Source organism: Schistocerca nitens, chromosome 8 (genome assembly GCF_023898315.1).
Source record: "Schistocerca nitens isolate TAMUIC-IGC-003100 chromosome 8, iqSchNite1.1, whole genome shotgun sequence".
NCBI classification, from domain to species: domain Eukaryota; kingdom Metazoa; phylum Arthropoda; class Insecta; order Orthoptera; family Acrididae; genus Schistocerca; species Schistocerca nitens.
The window spans coordinates 48850311-48876201 of record NC_064621.1 but is presented as its reverse complement, the minus strand read 5'-3'; the positions used below and the strand labels follow the sequence as shown (position 1 = coordinate 48876201).

The following is a 25891-nucleotide window of genomic DNA, read 5'->3' as shown; positions in this document are numbered from 1 at the left end:
TACAGAACCCAGTGATACTGGCCTAGTTGTCACGAATGTTCGACACTCAACGCGATTTCCTGCAACACACGACACTATTTACAGCTTCGCGGATAATTTTTAAGGAGACGAAGATTTCATTGTTATTAATATGCACATTTTAACAAGATACATATAAATAAGGTTTTCGTTGCTACTTTCCCTCTATTTTTAGGAAGATACGTGTAAATACGCATTTCGTAGCTAATTTTGCCGATTTATGACGAAAACACACCTAGACTCTGGTTTTGTGGATATTTTACTGATTTCTTGAGAAGACGCATGTAAATATGAGTCTGTAAATGCCACCTCCATACATCCCCTGTAAGCAACTCAATGTTCGATGCTGTTTACAGTTTTGGGGTAATTTTACTGATTTTTTGAGAAGCACATAAATACTGTGAATGTATAAAAATTTTTTTCAACACATCTTCTATAGGCACATACGACTGCTATGAACAGTTTTACCAATTTTTTCCGTAGTATTCCTTATGTAACTATGTTTTTTCCTGAAGACACATGTAAGTATATTCATTAAACAATCTCAACATTATGGTAATCTAACTAATTACATACATCTTCAATCTTAAACATTTTTATTTAACAACAAAATAAGTTGCATGCAGACGTTACACTTAAACGAACTTATCCCCCAAACTATCAGCTCACCTAACACACAATAAGATTATACTTGACCTGTAGAAATAATGGCGTGACCTATTCTACACAGGAAGGTAGATCCCGCATTAAGATAGCCTGCACGAGGCCGACTCCCTGTCTGTGTCCGCACGTGCTTAACACATAGACATCTCCTCCAGCCGGCAACTGCCACCGTTCCTCTGCATGTCTGGGACGCAAACTGCAGCGACACTGCGTGAATAACTGCCGTGTGTATCTTTCAACAATCATCACACATGTAGTGTCTCCCAAGTCCACCAAACGGGTACTGCCATGACAACTCTCTTACAGCTTCTACCACACAACTGGACAGTCCAGCAATGCTCACGCCTGACTACACGACTACAAAAACCTTCCCCTCCTCTGCCACTGCAGGACGCAGCTTTCGACAATGGCCCTCCCGCCACCCAACGCCAAACCGTCCCTCAAGATGTGTCGATGTGGGCTGGCTGGAGGCTGCAAGGGGAACCTTTCTTCCCGCCAACTCCAAGAGGAATTATGGAACTAATTCAGGTACAGCGCGAAACAAACTCTATCTATTTACAAACTTTATCTAATTGGATGTATCCAGGTACCTTCTAGCGGAATTTCAGCGGTGCATAACTCACACAAAAAGTAAGAAATTCGAAAGACGCTGTTTAATGCAAAGCAGTCACTGTACTGCACTAAAAATATCTACAACATTGCAAAATGTCGACGGTATGTGTTGTGTGCATTGCTTAGAAGCATTTTAACGTCTACCTGAGTCTTCACCCTCAAACTTGCATTCAGTACCGCTCGGTTCTCTCTCGAGTTTGTTTTTGTTAGCAGTTGTAGCACTCTTCCTTCATTCTGAAAGAATGGTTGACGAATGTATCAACGTTCCAATTGCGGCAGATGGCTCTCCCTTCATTTCAGTTCCACTATCATAGCCAAATTTCGTTACTCCTAGGAATCGTGTAGCACATTTGTTTTTCGTCTGCAACTAGAACCGTACGTGAATGGTGCAGAGTAGGATTGTCTGTTTGTCTGTCAGAATTCCTGTGCTGCAAAGTAATCCTATAATTTTATTCACAGAACTTCATCTACGCGAATGTGGCCTGGCTCTTAAGACGTCAGTACACCCATTCGCAACAGACAAAACTCACAGAACGTGCCCCCAGTCTTCTCATTCACCGACGAAGACACTACTACAATTTAGTAGACGAGTGATAATAGCTGTAGAAGTAACAAAGCTATATTTCACAACTGAACAGTTTGAAAGAAAATGCTAAGTTTCAAGTCAACTCTGTTTTGACATTTTCTTCCACAAGTCAGCTTGGAAACCTTTGTTTATTTAGCTTGACGCTACAAGATGATACACGCTATTTGTCCAACATCATTTATTACATGATCATCATTTAACGGACATTAAATATAATATAAATCCATTTGAATCTACCTTCGTTGTTGGGACATTCATTTGCTCTTTATATCGGCAGATGGAAAGAATGTCTGTCTGTCGATCAAAAATTATGAGGTGCACAGAAATGCCCTAACTTTATTCACAGGATTTTATCTGTGACTGAACAATGAAAAATTAATCTACCTATTGAAATGTCAGTCCATACACTTACAGACGCACAAAAGTCACCGAAGAACGTTGTCTTTTGCTGCATGACCTTCATTTAATTTAAAATATCTAAAGACGTGCTGCTGGTTAAAAGCACCCAGTAGTGTGATCGCAGATAAAGAAAACAGAGTGGCCCCTTCATCACCAAGAAGTTGTGCTAAATCAGTCACACATTTTATACACAAAAAAACACATTAAAATAGCTAGTTATTATTTTTATTCAAAACCTTTCGAGTGCACTTTAATAGGAGGTGGACCACCAACCACCCTGTAAGGTGGAATGGTTTCCTGACCTTCATTTCTTACATATTTCGACCTCACCATCGTATTCTGCATATCAAGACGTTTCATTCGAGCCCAAACTCGATAGGGTAGAGTCAATTTTACATCTTTCCATTTAATTGATATGCAAATCTAATAAATAAATCACAAGTGCACATCGAGATTAAAAAGTCGAAGCTGGCGTACACAAACAATCAAGACACGACTGCCAAAGGAGTTTTTGTTCGGCAGAGGCGACCAGCCCGCTGGGAAGTCCACAGGAGGGTGGGTTGGCACACAGCTGCGCAGGCCAGCTGACTGGCCACGGACCAAAACAGTTTTGCCGGAAAAACGGGATAATGGCCCGCGTGTTCACCTTAAAAGCAAAACCCACTGTATTGTTGGGAGAGCCCCAGCATATGCATTTTTTTGATGGACCTAGTGCGCAGTTACAGAGTTCTCACAGGTGGAGAGGTAACCGCCTAACGCAAATGGGAAATACAGAAGCGTCCGATCTTACCCGTCGGCTTTGACCCATGACGTCACAAATACCGCGGAAACGAGTATAAACAATTCCAATATGGCGGATATAAAAACATCGCATACGTATTGTAAACACTGAAATACACAAGTTTCACAAAAAGCCTAATGACTGTAACGGGACAAGCGTGGGAAATTAGGGGTTTTTGGGTGCGGAGAAACTAAATATACAGAAATGTAGCGACCGACCGCCATTCAAAACCACGCAAAACAACGAAGTAAATCAACATCACAAAACTGACCAAATACCAATACGTGTTTAAAGAACATGTATACGTAATATGAAGCAATTTGATGAACATATTGATCAAATCAATATTTTCGAATCATAGGCGGCCGCTGCCGCGGCCGCATTCCAAAAAAAAAACTCCCAACCTAACCTCAAGTGGGCTACGCTACAGATCAATATGTTCATCAAATTGCTTCATATTACGTATACATGTTCATTAGTGTCAAATCAATATTTTCGAATCATAGGCGGCCGCTGCCGCGGCCGCATTCCAAAAAAAAAACTCCCAACCTAACCTCAAGTGGGCTACGCTACAGATCAATATGTTCATCAAATTGCTTCATATTACGTATACATGTTCATTAGTGTCAAATCAATATTTTCGAATCATAGGCGGCCGCTGCCGCGGCCGCATTCCAAAAAAAAAACTCCCAACCTAACCTCGTATTCAGGGCTACGCTACAGATCAATGTGTAGGTCCCTTACGTGAGGGGTCAAAGCCGACGCGTGAGATCGGATGTTTCCAACCTATACCCAATACACAAAACATACATAAATAACCAAAAAAAAAAAACGGAACTTACCTCAAAAAAGTTCCAGCTCCACAAACTAGATTGGCCACCACAATCACACACAAATGCACACACGCACGCACGCACAGACACACACACACACACACACACACACACACACACATACAAAAACACACACACACACACCAACGAAAAAATACTGAAGTAAAATAAAAACCCAACCCACCCAAACGTCAACCCCCTCCCCCACAACTCCAAAATACAACACACAAACACTATACAACAAAATAAACCACCCACCCACCTACCCAGCCCACCCTAACTAACCACTTTCGGTCTATACATTTTACCCACAGCCCTTAAAAAAACCCGAAGAATGCAATAGCCCTCTGGGACACTCTTCCGCCAACAGTACTCATCTAAATGAGACTGAAGGTTGGAAGAGCGCCTCTTCCCCCTCCCAAGAACTGACTTAACCGCTCCCCACATCCCCTCAATTGTGTTAGTGCAAGCCCCAGTATCATAATTCTTAAACTCTAGACTGTGGTTCACTACTAAATGATTAAATCCCCTCTCACCCAACCCCCTATATGAAGAAAACGCATCTGAAACTACTGTGGACCCCGGCTCTACATACTCCTCAATTAACCCCACTAATTCAGGCTTCGACCTCCCCTCCACAATCCTAAAAACACATTCAGTACCCCCACCCCCCTGAACAACAGCCCCCCACACCCAAAGACCAGCCACAGACTTCCCCCTCCCATACTTCCTTTTACCAAACTGCGACTCATCCACCTCCACAAGCACCCCATGCCCACCCAACTTACCCCTGTACTTAATAAATTCGGAACACACCTCGCGGCAAAAGGAATACCAGTCTAAAACAGTCCTCTCACTCACACCAGTCTCAAACGCGCAAAAACTCTGTCCGCAACTGTAACAAAAATAATACGTAATAAGCACAATCTCACGCATGGCCAATCTAGACTTCTCGAACCAGGTACCACGCCTTACAGAACGCCATATGCCATCTTTCCGGCAACACCACATGTATCCGTCCCTGGTCCGAGAGTCCGGAACTTTAACCAATTTCATAGGTTCACGGCACACACCGCACTTCACGACCTCGGCAATTAAGCCAAATAGCTGAAGAAATTTAATCAGCTCTAAAGCTGTCTCCCCCATCATAGCCCTCAACCGAGAACTATTAATCCGGTCTTTCATATCCATTCCTGAACAAAAAACCACAACCGAATACACTTAATAACAAACTCACCCGACGTACAGCAATGAGCATTAAATTAACCATTAACTCACTATTAGAAATTCCGCTTCAAATCCAACACCTGAGCAACAGAAAACTGACCCCACCACACGAAACAAACGAAACAAACGAAAACCATGAACACACCACCAGAGAGCACGACAAAGAAAAACAAGACATCTACAAACACGCCACAATCGCAAATCAAACTCCGCGCCGTAATGACGTCACACACCACAACACGCTTACGTCACGGGTCAAAGCCGACGGGTAAGATCGGACGCTTCTGTTGACCCCGCAAATGCTATATACACTCCTGGAAATTGAAATAAGAACACCGTGAATTCATTGTCCCAGGAAGGGGAAACTTTATTGACACATTCCTGGGGTCAGATACATCACATGATCACACTGACAGAACCACAGGCACATAGACACAGGCAACAGAGCATGCACAATGTCGGCACTAGTACAGTGTATATCCACCTTTCGCAGCAATGCAGGCTGCTATTCTCCCATGGAGACGATCGTAGAGATGCTGGATGTAGTCCTGTGGAACGGCTTGCCATGCCATTTCCACCTGGTGCCTCAGTTGGACCAGCGTTCGTGCCGGACGTGCAGACCGCGTGAGACGACGCTTCATCCAGTCCCAAACATGCTCAATGGGGGACAGATCCGGAGATCTTGCTGGCCAGAGTAGTTGACTTACACCTTCAAGAGCACGTTGGCTGGCACGGGATACATGCGGACGTGCATTGTCCTGTTGGAACAGCAAGTTCCCTTGCCGGTCTGGGAATGGTAGAACGATGGGTTCGATGACGGTTTGGATGTACCGTGCACTATTCAGTGTCCCCTCGACGATCACCAGTGGTGTACGGCCAGTGTAGGAGATCGCTCCCCACACCATGATGCCGGGTGTTGGCCCTGTGTGCCTCGGTCGTATGCAGTCCTGATTGTGGCGCTCACCTGCACGGCGCCAAACACGCATACAACCATCATTGGCACCAAGGCAGAAGCGACTCTCATCGCTGAAGACGACACGTCTCCATTCGTCCCTCCATTCACGCCTGTCGCGACACCACTGGAGGCGGGCTGCACGATGTTGGGGCGTGAGCGGAAGACGGCCTAACGGTGTGCGGGACCGTAGCCCAGCTTCATGGAGACGGTTGCGAATGGTCCTCGCCGATACCCCAGGAGCAACAGTGTCCCTAATCTGCTGGGAAGTGGCGGTGCGGTCCCCTACGGCACTGCGTAGGATCCTACGGTCTTGGCGTGCATCCGTGCGTCGCTGCGGTCCGGTCCCAGGTCGACGGGCACGTGCACCTTCCGCCGACCACTGGCGACAACATCGATGTACTGTGGAGACCTCACGCCCCATGTGTTGAGCAATTCGGCGGTACGTCCACCCGGCCTCCCGCATTCCCACTATACGCCCTCGCTCAAAGTCCGTCAACTGCACATACGGTTCACGTCCACGCTGTCGCGGCATGCTACCAGTGTTAAAGACTGCGATGGAGCTCCGTATGCCACGGCAAACTGGCTGACACTGACGGCGGCGGTGCACAAATGCTGCGCAGCTAGCGCCATTCGACGGCCAACACCGCGGTTCCTGGTGTGTCCGCTGTGCCGTGCGTGTGATAATTGCTTGTACAGCCCTCTCGCAGTGTCCGGAGCAAGTATGGTGGGTCTGACACACCAGTGTCAATGTGTTCTTTTTTCCATTTCCAGGAGTGTATTTCCGGATTGGTCGGCTTAATCATTCTACCATTTGTAAGAGTAATGATTATTGGTGGACTATTTCTGACGCAATGAGCCAGAGGAGTGAGGGAAAGACAGCGGATGATATACCTTTTTTTACGTGGAGGGAAGTCATTCCGGTGACACTCTTAAAGTGGGAACATGTAGCGGGAGCGAGTGCGCTCGAGCGTGTACACAGAGAGCGAGTAACAAAGTCTCTATTCAGTACTGCACTGAGAAAGCACCTCTGTTGCTAGCTAATTGGAGTGATACTCTATACTGAGTCGCTCGCGATTTAGCGTTTGTTCACTGTGTTGGCTGTGACACTTAATGTGCAGTGCGAACACAGACAGAGTATTAGTTAGCGCCTGTGAGCGACCATTGAGTGGCATTGCAGTGGACTGGTTATCTGACCAGTGTACCACGCCAGTAATTACACTAGGGGCAGATAGGAGTCCTTGTCTTCAGCAAGGCGTAGTGAGAGTTCTATTAGCAAAGTTCAAAAAATGGCTCTGAGCACTATGGGACTCAACTGCTGTGGTCATAAGTCCCCTAGAACTTAGAACTACTTAAACCTAACTAAGGACAGCACACAACACCCAGCCATCACGAGGCAGAGAAAATCCCTGACCCCGCCGGGAATCGAACCCGGGAACCCGGGCGTGGGAAGCGAGAACGCTACCGCACGACCACGAGATGCGGGCTATTGGCAAAGGTCAGCCCAGATAGAAAGAGATAGTTTTTTGTTTTTCAGCGGCGAACGACGCAGGCAGCAGTCTTCGCAGCTCATGGTATTGCGCGCTACAGCGTAGGCGAGCTCATCTTTCCTCCATTAGAAATAACAAACTTAATTCATGTCACTCCATTACATTTCTCACGCGACAGCCTCGACCGTACTTAGAAAAATCCAATCGGATAATTATTCAAGTTGAGCAGGTGCGGCTCTCAGCCATTCTGCCGAGTAAATAACATTCTTAAAGAAAAGGGATAAAAGAGCTTTCCCACACTTTGTATATAAAAGTCATTAACAGGATTCCTATCCATAAGAGGTAACCTCCTGTTCCGAGAAGAACCCGGAAATTTGTGTATCAGTTTATAAATAAAAGTTTCACTTGATCTTCTTAAATTTTGCAATAAATAATACTTTCCGTTCGTTTAATGTTTTTCTTACACTAACTAGCAATACTCCAGTACCCAAGTATCCCACTAGTTACGTAAGAAAATACAATATTTTTGTCTTTTCCTTGCAGTGGACGACTCTAAAAGATATTTATTGCTGAAAGTTTTTCAGACATTTATTTTTAGTACGTTAGGAGCTTCTGTCTGACTTCTGTAGTAGTGTGGGGTGGAAATTGCTTCTTGCAGCAGCCAAAAGGAACTTGTCAGATCAATCTGTTGTGCAACTTGTCAACATAACACCCACAAACTGACAGAAAATGGCGACCCTGCCACGATAGGTAACATAGGTAGGTTACCAAGATAGGACAGTGTCAGAATAGGTGATAGATTATAGGTATGACAGGTTGCAGTCTTAGTAAAAAAAAATGTTTTGGGTGTTCCAGAAAGTTTGTTGATATTTATGCAATGCTAAGCGAGAAGCACATAACTGTAATTTTTTTGAAAAAAAAAAAAGAGATTTAGTTAGTTGGAGAAAAAATTTTTATGTTAGGGTGCATTATCACTTTGAAAAATTTTCTTTCATGTCTTAAAGAGGTACTTGCAAAGATTTTGGATCATAATAGACACAAGTAGCGAGGAAAGCAGAATTGTAGTAAAAAGGTCTTGTGTTATTGTGTTGGAAAATTTTTGGATTTTTTTTTTATTTTTGAGTAGCTGTTAGGGCATAGGATTTTCAGGTGATAGGCACAGACACAGAGACGCAGAGTGACACAGTATCAAATAAGTTAGAATTAAGAAGTAACATTTTTACTCCCTTTGCAAGCGCACAGGTGGAGATTGGAGACTGTAGCCGAGAATTCACGACGTTGTTGTTGTTTGTTCAACCAACTGGTAGAGTGCAAGCCAAAAGGTTACGCGATAGACAGCAAGTAGACAAGAAGGGGGAGAATCAACCTGATAGACAGCAAGTAAACGAGCTCGTTGAAAACAGGACACCGTGAACCAGTGGACAGGAAATTCGGTGAGCTGCAGAATCAGCAGGCTCAGGTAGATTTGGATAGAATTGAGACAGATCAGACAGATGGGAATCGAAGGGACAACACCGAATTTTCAGAATAAGAAATTCCGTGTTGGGCACATTCTGAGCCAGAGATAGACAGCCCACGCAGGAAATGGCAAAAATTAGCAGCGAAACGAGCTCAGGGAACTCGTTTGTCTGCCGCATATTCAGAGACAGAATACGCGTCCATACAGTCAATGAACCGGCAGTTAGTTAACGTTCAAAGAGAAGTAGACAGTGAGGAAGAGGGGGAACATTTAGAATTCGTCGAACCTCTTGTACACATACTAAATACGCCTCAGTAACAGGCACACAATTGTGTGGAGTTACGAGCGCCGCGAAAAGGTACCGTAACAGGCGCAACTGCAAACATAAGACATACACAACAGAGAGGGCAGTATGCAGAGTTGTATGCGCCAGGAAATGGTTCAATGACAAACGCAACTAGTCCTCAACATAAAGAGCAACACAGGGAGAACGGAACACAGCACGGATACTTGCAGTTATCGAACTTAGAAACGTCACAGCACAGTCCAGTAAACGACGTAAGTGACCGAGTAGAAAACAATAGATGGAAAACATACAGTTCAGCAGAATGTACAGGACAGGAGGAGATCATGGAGATGTTACAAAAAATGAACGATAGTATAACGACACAAATAGCGAAACAGAATCAGGATATTAATACACAGATGACGAAACAGTATCAGGAATTGAAACAGGATAATCAGGAATTGAGACAAGAGATTAAGACACAGATCCAACAGGTTAAAATACAGATGGAAGAAGGGATCGCCAGAATTGATAGATCACTCAGATAAATAAAGACGCGAAAGAATCTAGGGAAAGAATTCAGGTACTAACACAAGGTCAGCAGCAATTACGCACTGACGTGGACAAGGTTCAATTGGACATCGTAAACGTTGACAAAAAGGTGGAACGTTTTACTAAAAAGGCCACTCGAGCAGCAGTACAAATTTCGGAAGAACAAGCGATTCAAAGCAAGGTCGCAAAAGTTGCACTGAAAAAATATGATCAGCGGATCAGTAAAATAGAACTTAAAAACAAACATCATTTTGTAAAGCTTCGAACGGAGTTGATACAAACTGTCGAAGAAAAGATCGAAACCGATGACACCTGTAGGGACACAACTGATACGTCAAGCATTAATTCAGTACACGAACACGCGCCGCCTAAGAAAGTTCAAGTAGAACAAAGACCAGAAGTAACAATCGCGCAGAAGTCGAAACAGAAGGCCCCGACTAAAGCGACACATGACACGACACAGAACCAGGCATAATGTCTAGATAAACGGGACACACACAGTCAGCCGATACCAATGGACAGACAGGCGACTGAACCAGTAAACCCGATGACACAATATGACAGTAGCACAGGTAAAATACCGCGAACGACGAGAGTAGAGACAAACTAACAACATTTTTGTTCACCAATGTTACGATGTGATGCGAATATGGGTCAGGAAATTGAGAATATGCAGACAGGCAGTGGATTGACAGAGAACAGGCAAGACAACACAAGCAATGGCATATTATTTGAGTCTATGAATCAGCCACAACCCGAATTTATGAGTCGATACGATACATATCACTTTTTGACAGTTAGAAAATTCCAACATTTCAAGGAAGATGACCAAATCATTGGAGCTTGGCTCACAAACCTGACTTTATTTGTGCACACATGTCAGGGACAGTAGAGGAGTTGATGCAAAAGCTCGTTGCTACCTGTACGTCTTACCTACAGTTCAGAACAGCATATCTGGATAGATATTGGTCTAAGTAGGCGTAAAAAAAAATTAAATACAATTTACTTCAGATGACACCATATGAAAACTCAAGAGGAGAAAAGCGTTGTAAAATTCTTTGACACAATGGACAAAAAAATCAATGCTTAGATAAACCATACAGTAACGGGGAGCTGATACGTCTATGTAGAATGAATTACCGGTAAAGTATCAACAGGTGACCGTAGGAAAAAAATGTGTAGTAGTGTGTGGCGGAAATTGCTTCTTGCAGGAGCCATAGGGTACTTGTCAGATCAGTCCGTTGCGCAACTCGTCAACATAACACCCACACACTGACAACCCTTAAGACATGACGGCCGCTCTTTCGCGAAAGACACGGCTTTTCCCCATATTCTCACCTTTAACAATTCATCAATTAAAAAACTTCAACCAACGATATATAGATTTGCAACGCAGCAGTAATATCGCCTTCCTTTCATTCCTATCCACTCTAACAAATTTACCGGGAAAACAAAAGACGAAACTTTTCCGCTGAATGCCTGTCTGTGAATAACCTTCATTTTGCCCCAAATTTTCTCGGCACAGTCGCTTCCCGAGACATATGTGGGAGGGGGTAATATGCTTGAAACACTTAGAAGTAGCAATAAGGGGATCACCTCTCATCTTTTGTCAGATTATCGTCTTCGATACATGGCATTTGCATCTGTCTTATTTTGAAGGGCAAATGTGGCTGTAGATGTCCCCAGAGAAGTCACAGAGCCCTGCTAATTTCTTCGAAATCCCATCACGTTGCGGCAGCACTGTTCTATTTGTTAGGAGACTGTCTAGCCCTTTGCCCGTCACTGGATATGTCGAGAGCCAACGTAACGAGAAACAATAGTACATTAAGGAAGAAATTCATCACCATGTGGATGCTTGCGTCCAGATATTTTACGATTGCTGCTGTTTCCAGTGATTTGTAGTCAATGACATAATGGAACAGAAGCGTGACTCTTTGGCTACTTTAGATTCAGTAGTTACATTTGTCTACATTTAGCTGCGACTCCCACCCAACCCCAGGCCTCTGAAAACCGCTGCAGCTTACCTGTGTCGCAAACTTGGTATACAGACGAGCTTCCATCTAAATATGCATTCTGCAAACCACTGTAAGTGAATGGTGTGGACTATATCGTTGCAGTATTAACGACTTTTTCGTTCCTGTTCAACTCACATGCGTAATGATCAAGTAAATATGTATATGTTCCAATCTCCTCTATGACTGCTGCACCAGATATAATCTCTTTATTGGCCAACGAAGCCTTACTGTTGCACCTTTGGTATTAGAGGACTGCACGAAGAAATTCAGAGTCTAATACCTACAACCGGACGATATCAAATGATTGTCTATAAAAATGCCCCTCAACATATCCTAGTCTCCATCATCATATTCCTTTGATCGCTACGCTAGATAAACGCTGGCATAATGGTATCAGAGTCTTCGTTGAATGTATTGTGTATTGCAAGAAATACATAGTCTTTTTACACATGGGATGTACCGAACTATATGATTCTAACAGTCCCATAGAGCTTTAAACACACAATCCATTGAACCATTTACAATGGTGCAGCTGATTCGTACAACCATACACAATTCAGAGATACTGTAAGAACAGGGTGAAGAGCTAGGGTTTAATCACAGCACTGTTCATTCCTCCCCCCATACACTGTTCGATTGTGGACCGATCATGATATCATATTCCGTCTAGAGCAGTGGGCTGTGTGCATATAGTGGTACTTATAGTACTTATATTTTTTTAATGTAAACAGACGCACCAGCACTTACCAGTCCCACCACAGGTATTCACGCCTGCCTGTAGACAACTCCATCACCTGCGTACATCCTACATGTAAAACAAATACACCACAAGTCATTGTACAGTGCATGGCGGAGGGTATGTCGCACCAGCATTATCGTTACCCCTCCATCCCACTCTCACGTGCTGACAGGGTAAAAAATGATTGTCTATATATCTGCATACATGCCCCAATCAACCCTTATGTTTCTTGGGCAAATACTTCGTCTTTTGCCGAGCTTTTTTTCAGTTATATACCGAATTGAGTATCCCAGCCTGTATAGATCCACATGATGCTTTTAGTTCGCAGATTAGCCACGTGACACAGGCAGATGTGGACTCATGTGATTGGCTGGCAGCGACTATACACTGTTTAATATATGTTATTGTTTACCAGTACATATAATTTAACCACAAACAGGTCTATGCGTGTTAATGTTGGTATAGCAGCTGACAGTGACCTCAAACTTATTGTGAAATTAATGGTGAAAGGTGGAGGTGGAGGGCTCGTTCAAATAGGCTGGAGAGGACGTGCGGCGGACTGACGTATATTGAGAGGCAGTTGAGTGCTAAGTACGGCACATTCCGTCTTGGCATTATCGTCTTTGACAGCATCAGTGTTCTTGCATCAATACTCATTGTGTTTGGTGTTGTCACATCAGAATTAACTGCTCAAGAGTTATTGCAGAGTGTATTCTGAAGCATCCAAGTCTCATATGCATATGTGGTTTGCAGGAAGAGGTATGCAACTGCAGTGGAGAGAGAGAGAGAGAGAGAGAGAGAGAGAGAGAGAGATAATAGATCTGTGGTACTGTGTGGTTCAAGATAGTGGGAGCATTGAGATGCAGATGTCCTGTTTGCGAATTTGGTCAGTCAATCATTCTAAGATCAACAAAAATTCAATGTAAGATAGTATACCTACTCCATCAGGTTTTGGATGCAATAAATGTGGTATTCATAGCACATAAAAAATAATTATTTGCAAAATACTCTGTCAGTCCAATTTAAGTGCAGTAATGGTGTGTGTGTGTGTGTGTGTGTGTGTGTGTGTGTGTGTGTGTGTCATAGAGAGAGATGTCAGTCTAATTTAAGTACAGTAATGTGTGTATGTGTCTGTCTGTCTGCCTGTGTGTGTGTATGTGTGTGTGTGTGTGTGAGAGAGAGAGAGAGAGAGAGAGAGAGAGACTCCTAAAGCCGTCGGCACACGGACCGTGCATCCGAACGTAGAGCGTTGAGCGTGCCGAGTTCCTGACGTCATAGCGTAGAATAGCACGCTCGGGAGTCTTTCCAAACGTGCAGAGCAATATATGACATGTCAGATATTCTGAGCATGCGTCTGAGCGTTGACCAATGAGATGGCACAACGCCACCTACGTCACAAGCACGCCATCTCCCTTCAGTACAGAGTTGTGAGGCACCATATTGGCATTCATTTCAAGCCTATATGTATATATGCCGTTTCTGAGCACCAGCAAACTGAGAATCACTGAAAAAGCCGTTGTTTACTGTGTGATTCGTTCCAATAAAATGATGAGAAACATCATATTCTTGGCAAAAGAATTATTGTAACTTCCGTATTATGAGAATAAGCTATTTGAAGGCAGCGACACGCTGAAGATCCACCCAAAACGTATTGTTCTTGGTACAATTTGTTATAATTAAATTTCAATTAGTAACATATCTACAAATAAGGTTTTTAGCAAGGGGTAATATAATAAGATTAGATATGTTGGTTGTGATGTTAGTGTAGCGTAATGAGTAGCGTCACTGTTCTAAGTAGCGTTATTTATTGGGGCAGTGGTTCGCGTCTTCACCCTTCCAGTTTTTTTCCCTAACATTCGCGTTTTTATTAGGTTCTGATACTTTATTATTAGTTTAATATAAGCATATACTACAATATTTGACGTTATTCAAAAATATAAGTTCACCTCCTACAGGACAGCTTGCGCTACTCGTATAAAGATAATTTGCTCCTTTTTCTTTTACGCTTCGTAATTCACATGTTCCAGAGATTCTGCTTCTGCGTAGGAACAGTGATCAAGTAAGACTGGCCTTGTGGTTTTACTAAAATGGTGGAATGATGAAATAATGTTTACCTTATGCGGAGAAGTGTTCCAAATTTGTAATGCACTGTTTGTAATGGAACTTTTATAAGCATGTGTCCTTATTGATTGGACATGGTACTTTCCTTTTCATCGACGATGGAGGAAATGTGCGTTTTAACAGAGCTAACGTGGGAATTTTATGCGCGCCCGTTGAGCAAACAGTGTGATTACGAACTAGAAGCATCCCTCAACTGCCGCTGGAGTGCATTGCGATCGCGTACACCACGTTGGGGCCCACGTACCGTATGCACAAGTCGCATCGTTCCTGAGCGTTCAGCAGCACGTTGAACTTGGCACGCTCAACGTTAACGTTCGACATCACGGTCCGTGTGCCGACGGCTTAAGACTCCTTCTTCATACCATTAACCAACATTCCATTAAAACTACAGTCTTCCACACGACATACATATATACTTCCCATACAGGATTTTGAAATTTAATTTTCTTGTGATGAATAGCCAGTTATCCACTCGTTCCCCCTGTCTTCTATGACATATAGATCCCCTCCGGAAATCTAATTTGCTTTCAAAGAAATATTCAGTCATCGAGCAGAGCAATGGAATCAGAAGTGTATGTAACATAGTGCTCAAATGTCTATGAGTTCTATTTAAGTATAATGATGCCGTGAGTGGTACTCCATCCCACCATTAGCAAATGTTCCGTTAAAACTACAGTCTTTCATACCATATATGCACATATAGACTCCCTTACCGAGAAAACATCCATTCAGCCAGCGGAGCAATTGCATCAGATGTGTGACATAGTTTCCAACTGTCTGTCAGGCAGATTTAAGCAAAGTGATGCTGTGTATGATACTCCCTTCCACCATTAACAAATGTTCCATACCGTATATGTACATATAGACTCCATCCTGATTTTGAAATACAGTTTGCTTATGAAAGGAAATATTCACTCATCCGGCAGAGCTATCGAGTCAGAACAGTGTAACACAGTTTCCAGACGTCTGTCAGGGCTATTTAAGCTTGTGTGTTACTCCCCACCATGATTAACAGATGTTCCATTAAAACTAGAGTCTACTGCACCATATGCAACACTCGAGGGTTAAACGATGTCTTTCAGTTCACTTACTTTTTTGTATGAGTTATATGCTAGTGACATGCCGCTAGTAAGGGTCCAGATACTTCTGATCTGATAGAGTCCGTAGAATATAGACCACATATAGCGAATTCACGCTATGCCTGAATTAGTAATTCCTCTAGCAGTTCACTTAAAGAAACGTTTCCTTGCAGCCTCCAGCCAGCCTGACATCAGCACGTCTGCGGGTTCGCGGGTGGTTGAGCAGTGGGTACTGGAAGGTCGCTCACAAACACGGGGCTGTCCTCTCACGACGACGACCCACACGTCACACGCGTCCTGCAGTGGCAGAGGACGGGGAGGGATCGTTTGGTCCTCTCTTCTTACAGACAGGAGCATTGGTGGACCGAGCGAGGTGGCTCAGTGGTTAGCACACTGGACTCGCGTTCGGGAGGACGACGGTTCAAACCCGCCTCCGACCATCCTGATTTAGGTTTTCTGTGGTTTCCCTAAATCTCTTCAGGCAAATAGGCAAATGCCAGATTGATTCCTTTGAAAGAGCACGGCCGACTTCCTTCCACATCCTTCCCTAACCCACGGCACCGATGACCTTGCTTTCGGTCTCCTCCTCCGAATCAACCAACCAACCAGAATAGCTGGACTGTTCAATTGTGCAGCAGAACCTGTAAGGAAGTGACCAGGGTAGTATCTTTTTCGTGAACTTGGGAGACACTACAGTGGTGTTTGTTTAAATACATGGCAATTATTTGCGCACTATGCTAGCAATTTGCACCCCTAAAATGCCAAGCAATAGTGGCATTTTACAGCTGAGGTGACACGTACACACTGGGTGCACGCAGACACAGACAGGTGTGTTCTCGGGCCTAGTGTAGGCTTCACGAGTGCAGGATCTAACTTTCCCCGTAGAAGCGTTCCCACTGTTATTTTTACAAATCAATTATAACGGTATTGTGGGTTAGGTTGACGGACAATGCGGGGGTAGGTTAGTTTATGCAAAATGTTGGCCAAGTGTGTGTTTTGTTTTTGAAAAATGCTTATGGTTGGATGCCTATGTAATTTACTAGATTTCCACCATGCGCGGAGATCGTTTGACGATGTTTTGTGTGTCTTTACCTGAAGAAGAAGTAGCTATATGTGGAATACTAGGGAAAAGATGTCGGTGAAACTTTACAAAAAAGTGGAATGTACCTATAGAAGGTCTGTTGAGGAAATTTTTTTATGCATGCAAAGTGAAGTATTTGTGTGTGTCTTCTCGAAAAATCGGGAAAATTACCCCAAAAATGTAAACTGCATCAACATTGATTTGCCTGCAGGGAATGTATTGTGGTGTTTACAAATCCATATTTACATGCGTCTTCTCAAAAAATGAGGAAAATATCCACAAAACCAGTATCTACCTGTGTTTTTTTTTATAAATCGGCTAAATTAGCCATAAAACTTGTTGTACATGCATCTTCTTGTAAAGTGGAGGAAATAGCAACCAAACCCATATTTACTTGTATATACTTAAAAAGTGTGAGGAATTCAGTAAAATGACAATGGCATGTACGGCTACACAAAATTAGCCATGAAACCTTAAGTAGTGTAACATGTTGCAGGAAATAACGAAAACTAGGCCAGTACGGCTGTGTGCTATAGTGTGTTTGGAATTTGCAATATAACTTGGGTTTACTGATGCTGCCACTGCTCGAGTGAACTCCACATTAAGAACGCCAGTCTCAGAATGCTTTGAGGACACTAAGGTGTAATCCTATGGGACTCAAGTGCTAAGGTCATCAGTCCCTAAGCTTACACAATACTTAAACTAAATTATCCTAATGACAAACACACACACCCATGCCCAAGGCAGGACTCGAACCTCCGCCGGGACCAGCCGCACAGTCCATGACTGCAGCGCCTGAGACCGCTCGGCTAATCCCGCGCGGCCCAATAGGAGGAGAATGGGGCAGTGGTAGCGGTGGGGGCCATGGGATTCGGAAGACATCGTTTTCTTTCTTAAGTGATAAATTACCATCATCAAAATTACACTTGTCACTTTTTGCTGATAGCTTTGAACACCTGAGTAAACATGAACTAAGGAAGGCATCTATCCTATAAACCATGGTAACCAGCATCGCAGTTATTGCCCATTAATTATGTCGTAAATAAACAAAAAATGCGCCCAAGTGATTATTTCGTTTAGTAAGGGTCAATAAAGCAGGCCAGCGCAGGTGGCTGGTTTGTTTGCATAAGAGGACAGTGGCCCCCTTTGCTTTAGAGCCAGCGTTTGCCAATTACGCACTTAATATAGTAGTCCTGATACATCAAAAAATTTTATGTGTGTATTACGCTATTTTTCTCATGGTGTACGATGGTGAGGAAGTCTCCACCAAAGGAGAGGTTATGTAATCTTACGAAAACATATAGTTACAATATGTCGTATTGAACGTAGTATTCCAGTGGCTTCAAATACTAGTGTGTCATCGCGGCAGGGTAGGTTGTGACAGATGGGAGAGGATCGGTGAGGAGTTTTACTGATAGGTAGTGTTCCAGATGTAACTGCAGATCTCTGACAAGAAACTTGGAACAATCACATAGGCTCACCGAGAAGAGACAGCACAGACAGAATACGAAGAAAACAAAAGAGACAGTGGCGGCACTCACGTGGTTCCCGCGGTACTTGATGAGGTCCTTGAGCCTGTCGGTGATGAAGAAGAAGCCGTTCTCGTCGTAGTAGCCGATGTCCCCGGAGTGGAACCAGCCGTCCGCGTCCAGCGCCTGCGCGGTCGCCTGGGGTCTGCGGTAGTAGCCCTTGGTCACCATCGGCGACCGGAAACACAGCTCGCCCTCCGTGTTGGGGCCCAGCAGTTCGCCGCTCTCCGGGTGCACCACCTGAGGGAAGCGACCGATAAGTGCCGTCCGTCCGACCTTTCATCTCCTTCGTAGATGGAAAATACTCGACCTCTGAGAATGTACACAACACGACACTGTTGAATAATGAACATGAATTGTGTGACACCAATTTTTATATTATTGTTTATTGATCGGGTTTGTTGATAAGTGGCAGCTGATCAACATGACGTATAAACATCGAATCTGTAGTTAGTATCTAATCACATACAAAAAAGTCTGACATTATTCAGTTCATAAACGCGGTATCCTGATGTTCAGCAGTTAATGTATAAGATGGAAGAGATGGCATCACCACATCCTCCGGCAGCGACGCGGAAGACATTCTTTTAGAGCTCCCCTAGGATACCGACCATCAATCCAGTTGTACACCGCGATCGCCGCCTCCAAGCCGTTGTCTCTGCAAGCGGCGCTATAACCCAGCGACACGCCCTCTGAACTGAAATCAGGTCACCTAACCCGACCACCAGGTTCCGGGCTTTAAAGAAGCAGCCCAAACGCGGAGTCTTAAGTCTGAAATCGCTTCAAACAAAGAAACAACGAGTAAGCTGTCTCGTTATATTACGTCTACTATTGACTGTTTACCTGGTCTTAATTGGACTTTATTTCAGGCGGCAGTGTACGGATTGCGTTTAGGCGGCCTCTTGTGGAATTGGTCTTACAGTGTATGTGCCTGCTTACTGTAAGGCATCCTTCGTCAACAGAGGTGTTCAAAATAACAGCCTTATACATATCGCTTTCCACGAGAGCTTGCAGTGATATGTGATGCGGCCAAAAGATGTCTACTTTCTCGCAGTTGTGTAGCAGTATCGTTCAAGGAAACTGGTGTCCCTGGCCGGTATATGAACGGAGAAACCATTCGTGGGGGATGGGGGGTGCGGGGTGGGGAAAAGGGGGTGCGGCGGGAGAAAACTGCACCGCGGTTCGGCTCACTCCAACTGCGATTGTGTTTTTTCTTCTTCTCCCTAACCCTTCCGTCTCACTCCTCACCGTGCTCGAGAGGAGTGTGATTTTGAACGAAAAGAGAAACCGTGGGAAGAGACGAGGTGGCGAAATAGTGAATACTGAAGTACGGATTATTAACGCCGTGAGCGTTCTGGAATAACAAGTTCCATAAAAATGTCTGATATTAAAGGGAGATGTATATTGAGCGAATATAATGCGATATGTCAGAAGTAGGCAACAAGTGGAGATCATCTGGCTTCTGGAGGAGGATGTGATGAACGGCGACTGATTCAGTTCAGAATCGTGATGTTGGGTTAAACATGGGCGCCGTCCCGGGTCTCACTCCAGAGCACGCACACGAGGCCCTCCACGACACTGGCTGAGCTCAGACGAGGATTACAGATTCCACAGAAGTGTGACAGCACACATGGGCTTTTACTTGTAGGTAGTCTGCTATCAGTTTTGTATCTCTTTTAGTATTTCCAGGATGTGTTTTTCAGTATATGTAGTAGTAGTAGCTGAGAGGAGTAGCATGAGCTGAATTTCAACGTAGTAGAATACTCTTAACAGGAAATTTTTCATTGTTCTTTTGTTGCTTCCTTTATTTCCAGAACAGGATGTTTCCACGTGATTATCGGAATAAATGTATTAAAATTAAAACTCAACACTTGTCTTACTGTGTCTCACGGTACGTTGTCGTAACTTGTCAGTAAGCGGATTGAATTTCCCCTATAATCCACATTTCTTACAAGTTCTGGGACTTGTCGAAAAGAAATGGTCGTGCGAACGTAATAAAAAATCTGGTACTGCAGAAGTAAATTGTTGTGAATGCTGAAGATTAGATGGGTAGACCACATAACTAATGAGGAGGTTGTTGTTGTTGTGGTCTTCAGTCCTGAGACTGGTTTGATGCAGCTCTCCATGCTACCCTATCCTGTGCAAGCTTCTTCATCTCCCAGTACCTACTGCAGCCTACATCCTTCTGAATCTGCTTAGTGTATTCATCTCTTGGTCTCCCTCTACGATTTTTACCCTCCACGCTGCCCTCCAATGCTAAATTTGTGATCCGTTGATGCCTCAGAACATGTCCTACCAACCGGTCCCTTTTTCTTGTCAAGTTGTGCCACAAACTCCACTTTCCCCCAATTCTATTCAATACCTCCTCATTAGTTATGTGATCTACCCATCTAATCTTCAACATTCTTCTGTAACACCACATTTCGAAAGCTTCTATTGTCTTCTTGTCCAAACTATTTATCGTCCATGTTTCACTTCCATACATGGCTACCCTCCATACAAATACTTTCAGAAACGACTTCCTGACACTTAAATCTATACTCGATGTTAACAAATTTCTCTTCTTCAGAAACGCTTTCCTTGCCATTGCCAGTCTACATTTTATATCTTCTCTACTTCGACCATCATCAGTTATTTTGCTCCCCAAATAGCAAAACTCCTTTACTACTTTAAGTGTGTCATTTCCTAATCTAATTCCCTCAGGAGCACCCGACTTATTCGACTACATTCCATCATCCTCGTTTTGCTTTTGTTGATGTTCATCTTATATCCTTCTTTGAAGACACTGTCCATTCCGTTCAACTGCTCTTCCAAGTCCTTTGCTGTCTCTGACAGAATTACAATGTCATTGGCGAACCTCGAAGTTTTTATTTCTTCTCCATGGATTTTAATACCTACTCCGAATTTTTCTTTTGTTTCCTTTACTGCTTGCTCAATATACAGATTGAATACCATTGGGGAGAGGCTACAACCCTGTCTCACTCCCTTCCCAACCACTGCTTCCCTTTCCTGCCCCTCGACTCTTATAACTGCCATCTGGTTTCTCTACCAATTGTAAATAGCCTTCCGCTCCCTGTATTTTACCCCTGCCACCTGCAGAATTTGAAAGAGAGTATTCCAGTCAACATTGTCACCGATCCGTAGAATGCCAGTTTTCTTTCTACTGATAACGACGTCCTCCTGAGTACTCCCCGCCCGGAGATCCGATTGGGGGACTATTTTACCTTCGGAATATTTTACCCAATAGGACGTCATCATCATTTAACCATACAGTAAAGCTGCATGCCCTCGGGAAAAGTCACGGCTGTAGTTTCCCCTTGCTTTCAGCCGTTCGCAGTACCAGCACAGCAAGGCCGTTTTGGTTAGTGTTACAAGGCCAGATCAGTCAGTCATCCTGACTGTTGCCCCTGCAAGTACTGAAAAGGCTGCTGCCCCTCTTCAGGAACCATACGTTTGTCTGGCCTCTCAACAGATACCCCTTCGTTGTGGTTGCACCTACGGTACGGCCATCTTTATCGCTGAGGCACGCAAGCCTCCCCACCAACGGCAAGGTCCATGGTTCATGGGGGGGATGAGAGGAGTAGCATGAGGTGAATTTAAACGTAGTAGAATACTCTTAACAGGAAATTTTTCAATGTTCTTTTGTTGTCTCCTTTATTTGCCGACCAGGGTGTTTCCATGTGCGTATCGTAATAAATGTATTAAAATTAAAACTCAACTTACTGTGTCTCACAGTACGTTGTCGTAACTTGTCAGTGAGTGGACTGAATTTCCTCCATAATCCACATTTCTTACGAGTTCTGGGACTTGTCGAAAAGAAATGGTCGTACGAACCTAATGAAGAAGCTGGTACTGAAGAAGTAAATATACGTACCAAAAAGTAGCCCTACTCAGTGTTTCCGTAATCCTAGGTCGATTACTTTCCCTGCTATCGATACATGTCACTCTACATGAATTCGCTTCGGGCATGCTTATTGCCTTTCTCTAACGCTTCAACGCAGCAATTACTTTCCTATTTATACAGTTTGCATGTCTTCATCTGCTTTACAAAAATAATTTGTCGACGCATAAAACACTCACATATACTGGGTACATCATAATTAATAGCGAAAACTGGTATGGGTGGAAACATAGGACACAGAAGCAAGAACGTTGCTGTAAACATAGAGTGTTTGACAAAAAACACCAACAGCGCAACCATTATCATGCCGAATACGGTGTAGTAAACATAGTGGCATTTAAAACGGCTTCCAGTGTTCTCAGAATTGATAATATGGATCGTGCACGGTTTTCAAGCGAATCTTACACCATTCTTCTTGTAAAATAGTGGCAAGTTTAGGTAACGATGGTGTGGGTGGATAGCGATTATCCACACTTCTCTCAAAAGTAGACCATAAAGGCATAATAATGAGATCTGGTGACTGTAGTGAACAACAGAGAAGGGACTGTTCATTCTAGTGCTCATAAAACCAGTCCAGGACAATGTTAACAGGGTTCGTGTCATCTTGGAGCACAGATTCACCACTGGGGAACAAACGTTGTACCTGATCAGCCAAAATGGTCACATAATCTTCCACAGCAAATTGCCGTTGGTGATTAACCATAGAGTCTATGGAATACCACGATATTGATGCCAAAATCATCACTAACTCCCGTTGTGTTTCATTCTTGGGGCAAACTCAGCCAGAAGTTGGAAACAGTATGGAACGAGACATATCTCAGCAAATGAATTTCTTTCATTGTTTCGTAGCCTACGCTTTATGGCTTCCACACTACGTTTCCTGTTTGGAGCATTTGGACCACTGATACGTGGTTTCGAAATTCTTGCTCGTTCCGCAATTCCCTGTTTACGGAGCTCCCTTTGTGACGTTTTGGTGCTGACAGGAACGCGAATGCGATATTCACGCCTGCAGTGATTTTTGCAGCTACCCTGTTATTTCGCGTTACTATCGTTTCTAATGATTGTCTATCACGGTCACTCAACAGACGCTTCCGTTCGCATTGGGAGTTAGCGGATGATGTTTTCCCACTTTCCGCGTATGTGGCATCAATCTCTGACACGGCGCCTCTTGAAACACACCACCACCTCGGCTGCATTGGTTACGAAAGTACTCGCCATACGACCACCACTACTTGTCCACGTTCGAAGTGAATTAGCTCCGACAAACAATACTCACAAGTAAACAGAATACTGTTCTGACCGCGACGGACGCTTGTAACGTACACTACGTGATCGAAAGTATCCGGACACCCCCAAAAACATACGTTATTCATACTAAGTACATTTTGCAGCCACCTACTGCCAGCTACTCCATATGAGCGCCCTCAATGGTCATTAGACATCGTTAGAGAGCAGAATCGGACGCTCCACGGAACTCACGGACTTCGAACGTGGTCAGATGATTGGATGTCACTTGTGTCGTATGCCTGTAGGCGAGATTTCCACACTCCTTAAGTCCACTGTTTCCGAAATGATAGTGAAGTGGAAACGTGAAGGAACACGTACAGCACAAAAGCGTGCTGGCCGACCACGTCTGTTGACTGACAGAGACCGCCGATAGTTGAAGAGGGTCGTAATGTGTATAGGCAGACATCTGTCCAGACCATCACACAGGAATTCAAAACTGCATCAGAATCTACTGCAGGTACTATGACAGTTAGGCGGGAGGTGAGAAAACTTGGATTTCATGGTCGAGCGGCTGCTCATAAACCACACATCACACCGGTAAATGCAAACGACGTTGGCCGGCCAGTGTGGCCGAGCGTTTCTAGGCGCTTCAGTCCGGAACCGCGCGACCGCTATGGTCGCAGGTTCGAATCCTGTCTTGGGCATGGATGTGTGTGTGATGTCCTTAGGTTAGTTAGGTTTAAGTAGTTCTAAGTTCTAGGAGACTGATGACCTCAGATGTTAAGTCCCATAGCGCTCAGAGCCTTTTTTTTTTTTTTTTTTTGCGAACGACGCCTTTTTTTTTTTTTTTTTTTTTTTTTGCGAACGACGCCTCACTTGGTGTTAGGAGCGTCAACATTGGACCACTGAACAGTGGAAAAACTTTGTGTGGAGTGACGAATCAAGGTACACAATGTGGCCATCCGATGGCAAGGTGTGGGTATGGCGAATGCCCGGGGAACGTCATCGGCCAGCTTGTGTAGTGCCAATAGTAAAATTCAGAGGCTGTGGTGTTATGATGTGGTCGTGTTTTTCATGGAGGGAGCTTGCACCCCTTGTTTTGTGTGGGACTATCACAGCCCTGGCCTACATTGATGTTTGAAGCATCTTGCTTCCCACTGTTGAAGACCAATTCGGGGATGGCGATTGCATCTTTCAACACGATGGAGCATCTGTTCATAATGCACCGCCTGTGACGGAGTGAATACACTACAATAACATCCCTTTAATGGACTGGCTTGCACAGTGTCCTGGCCTGAATCCTATAGAACACGTTTAGGACGTTTTGAAACGCCGACTTCGTGGCAGGCCTCGCCGACCGACGTCATTACCTCTCTTCAGTGCAGCACTCCGTGAAGAATGGGCTGCCATTCCCCGGAAACCTTCCAGCACCTGATTCAACGTATGCCTGCGAGAGTGGAATCTGTCATCAAGGCTAAGAGTGGGCCAACACCATTTTGAATTCCAGCATTACCCATGGAGGGCGCCACCAACTTGTAAGTCGTTTACAGCCAGGTGTCCGAAAATTTTTCGTCACATAGTGTATTGAGGAAACTGCACAGGCGCCGTTTTGCTGTTCGTGGTCAGATACAAGAAGAGCACAAACTGCAGGCTTGGCTACCATCTGCATTTATGTTCCCTGTAGGACGTCAATATATTTCGACAGTAATCTAAATTTAAACTTTCCGACGCGCACAGACAGACGTACACAGCTTGTGTTACTCGCAGAGTTATTTTCCCCTCAGAACAGCACCCTGCTGCTCAACACTTCAAATGAGTCTTAGGATTGCTTTGAAATTGGCTGAAACAATAAACAAACAGTCGACTAATCTAATTTGCAAGAGTATACGATGAACTTCTGTCAGTATACGTTCAAAATCACGAATAACATTACTGAGTAAATAAACTGAGCCGTCACCTGTGTTTCGTTGTAGAGCCAGGCCTTGAAAAATGTCTCTCTCTTATAGACGTGCATACTGTCTCACACACAGAGGATAAAATACTGAGGCGTTATTATTCATCATACTTAGATACTACAACGCTGTTTCGGGATTTGTGATGAAAGGAGATACGTAAAGTAAAGTTGTGCAAAGCGAGAAGGCGCTGCACGATTTATTTGGCTCTGTAAAGGGGCCTGCAAGGACTCAATATTTATTGACACTACTACTAGTTTGTCAAACATTCAATACATTAAAGCGACCTCACACTATTAATAACACAAAAATTGTCAGTTGACAACACGATTTTACAAAGTTAAGATGTCGAAGACCCAAAAGAAAGCGTGTGCTGCAATTATATTAGC

At 44.0% G+C, this 25891-nt stretch overlaps 1 protein-coding gene across 1 annotated transcript in view; it reads right to left on the bottom strand.

Moving 5' to 3' along the window:
• Positions 1-25891, bottom strand: part of LOC126198614 (uncharacterized) — a 295295-nt gene that overhangs the window by 102506 nt on the left and 166898 nt on the right. The window contains exon 6 of the mRNA XM_049935066.1: positions 18435-18662. Within this exon, the coding sequence (XP_049791023.1) occupies positions 18435-18662 (228 nt within the window). The remainder of the gene's footprint in view (positions 1-18434; positions 18663-25891) is intronic.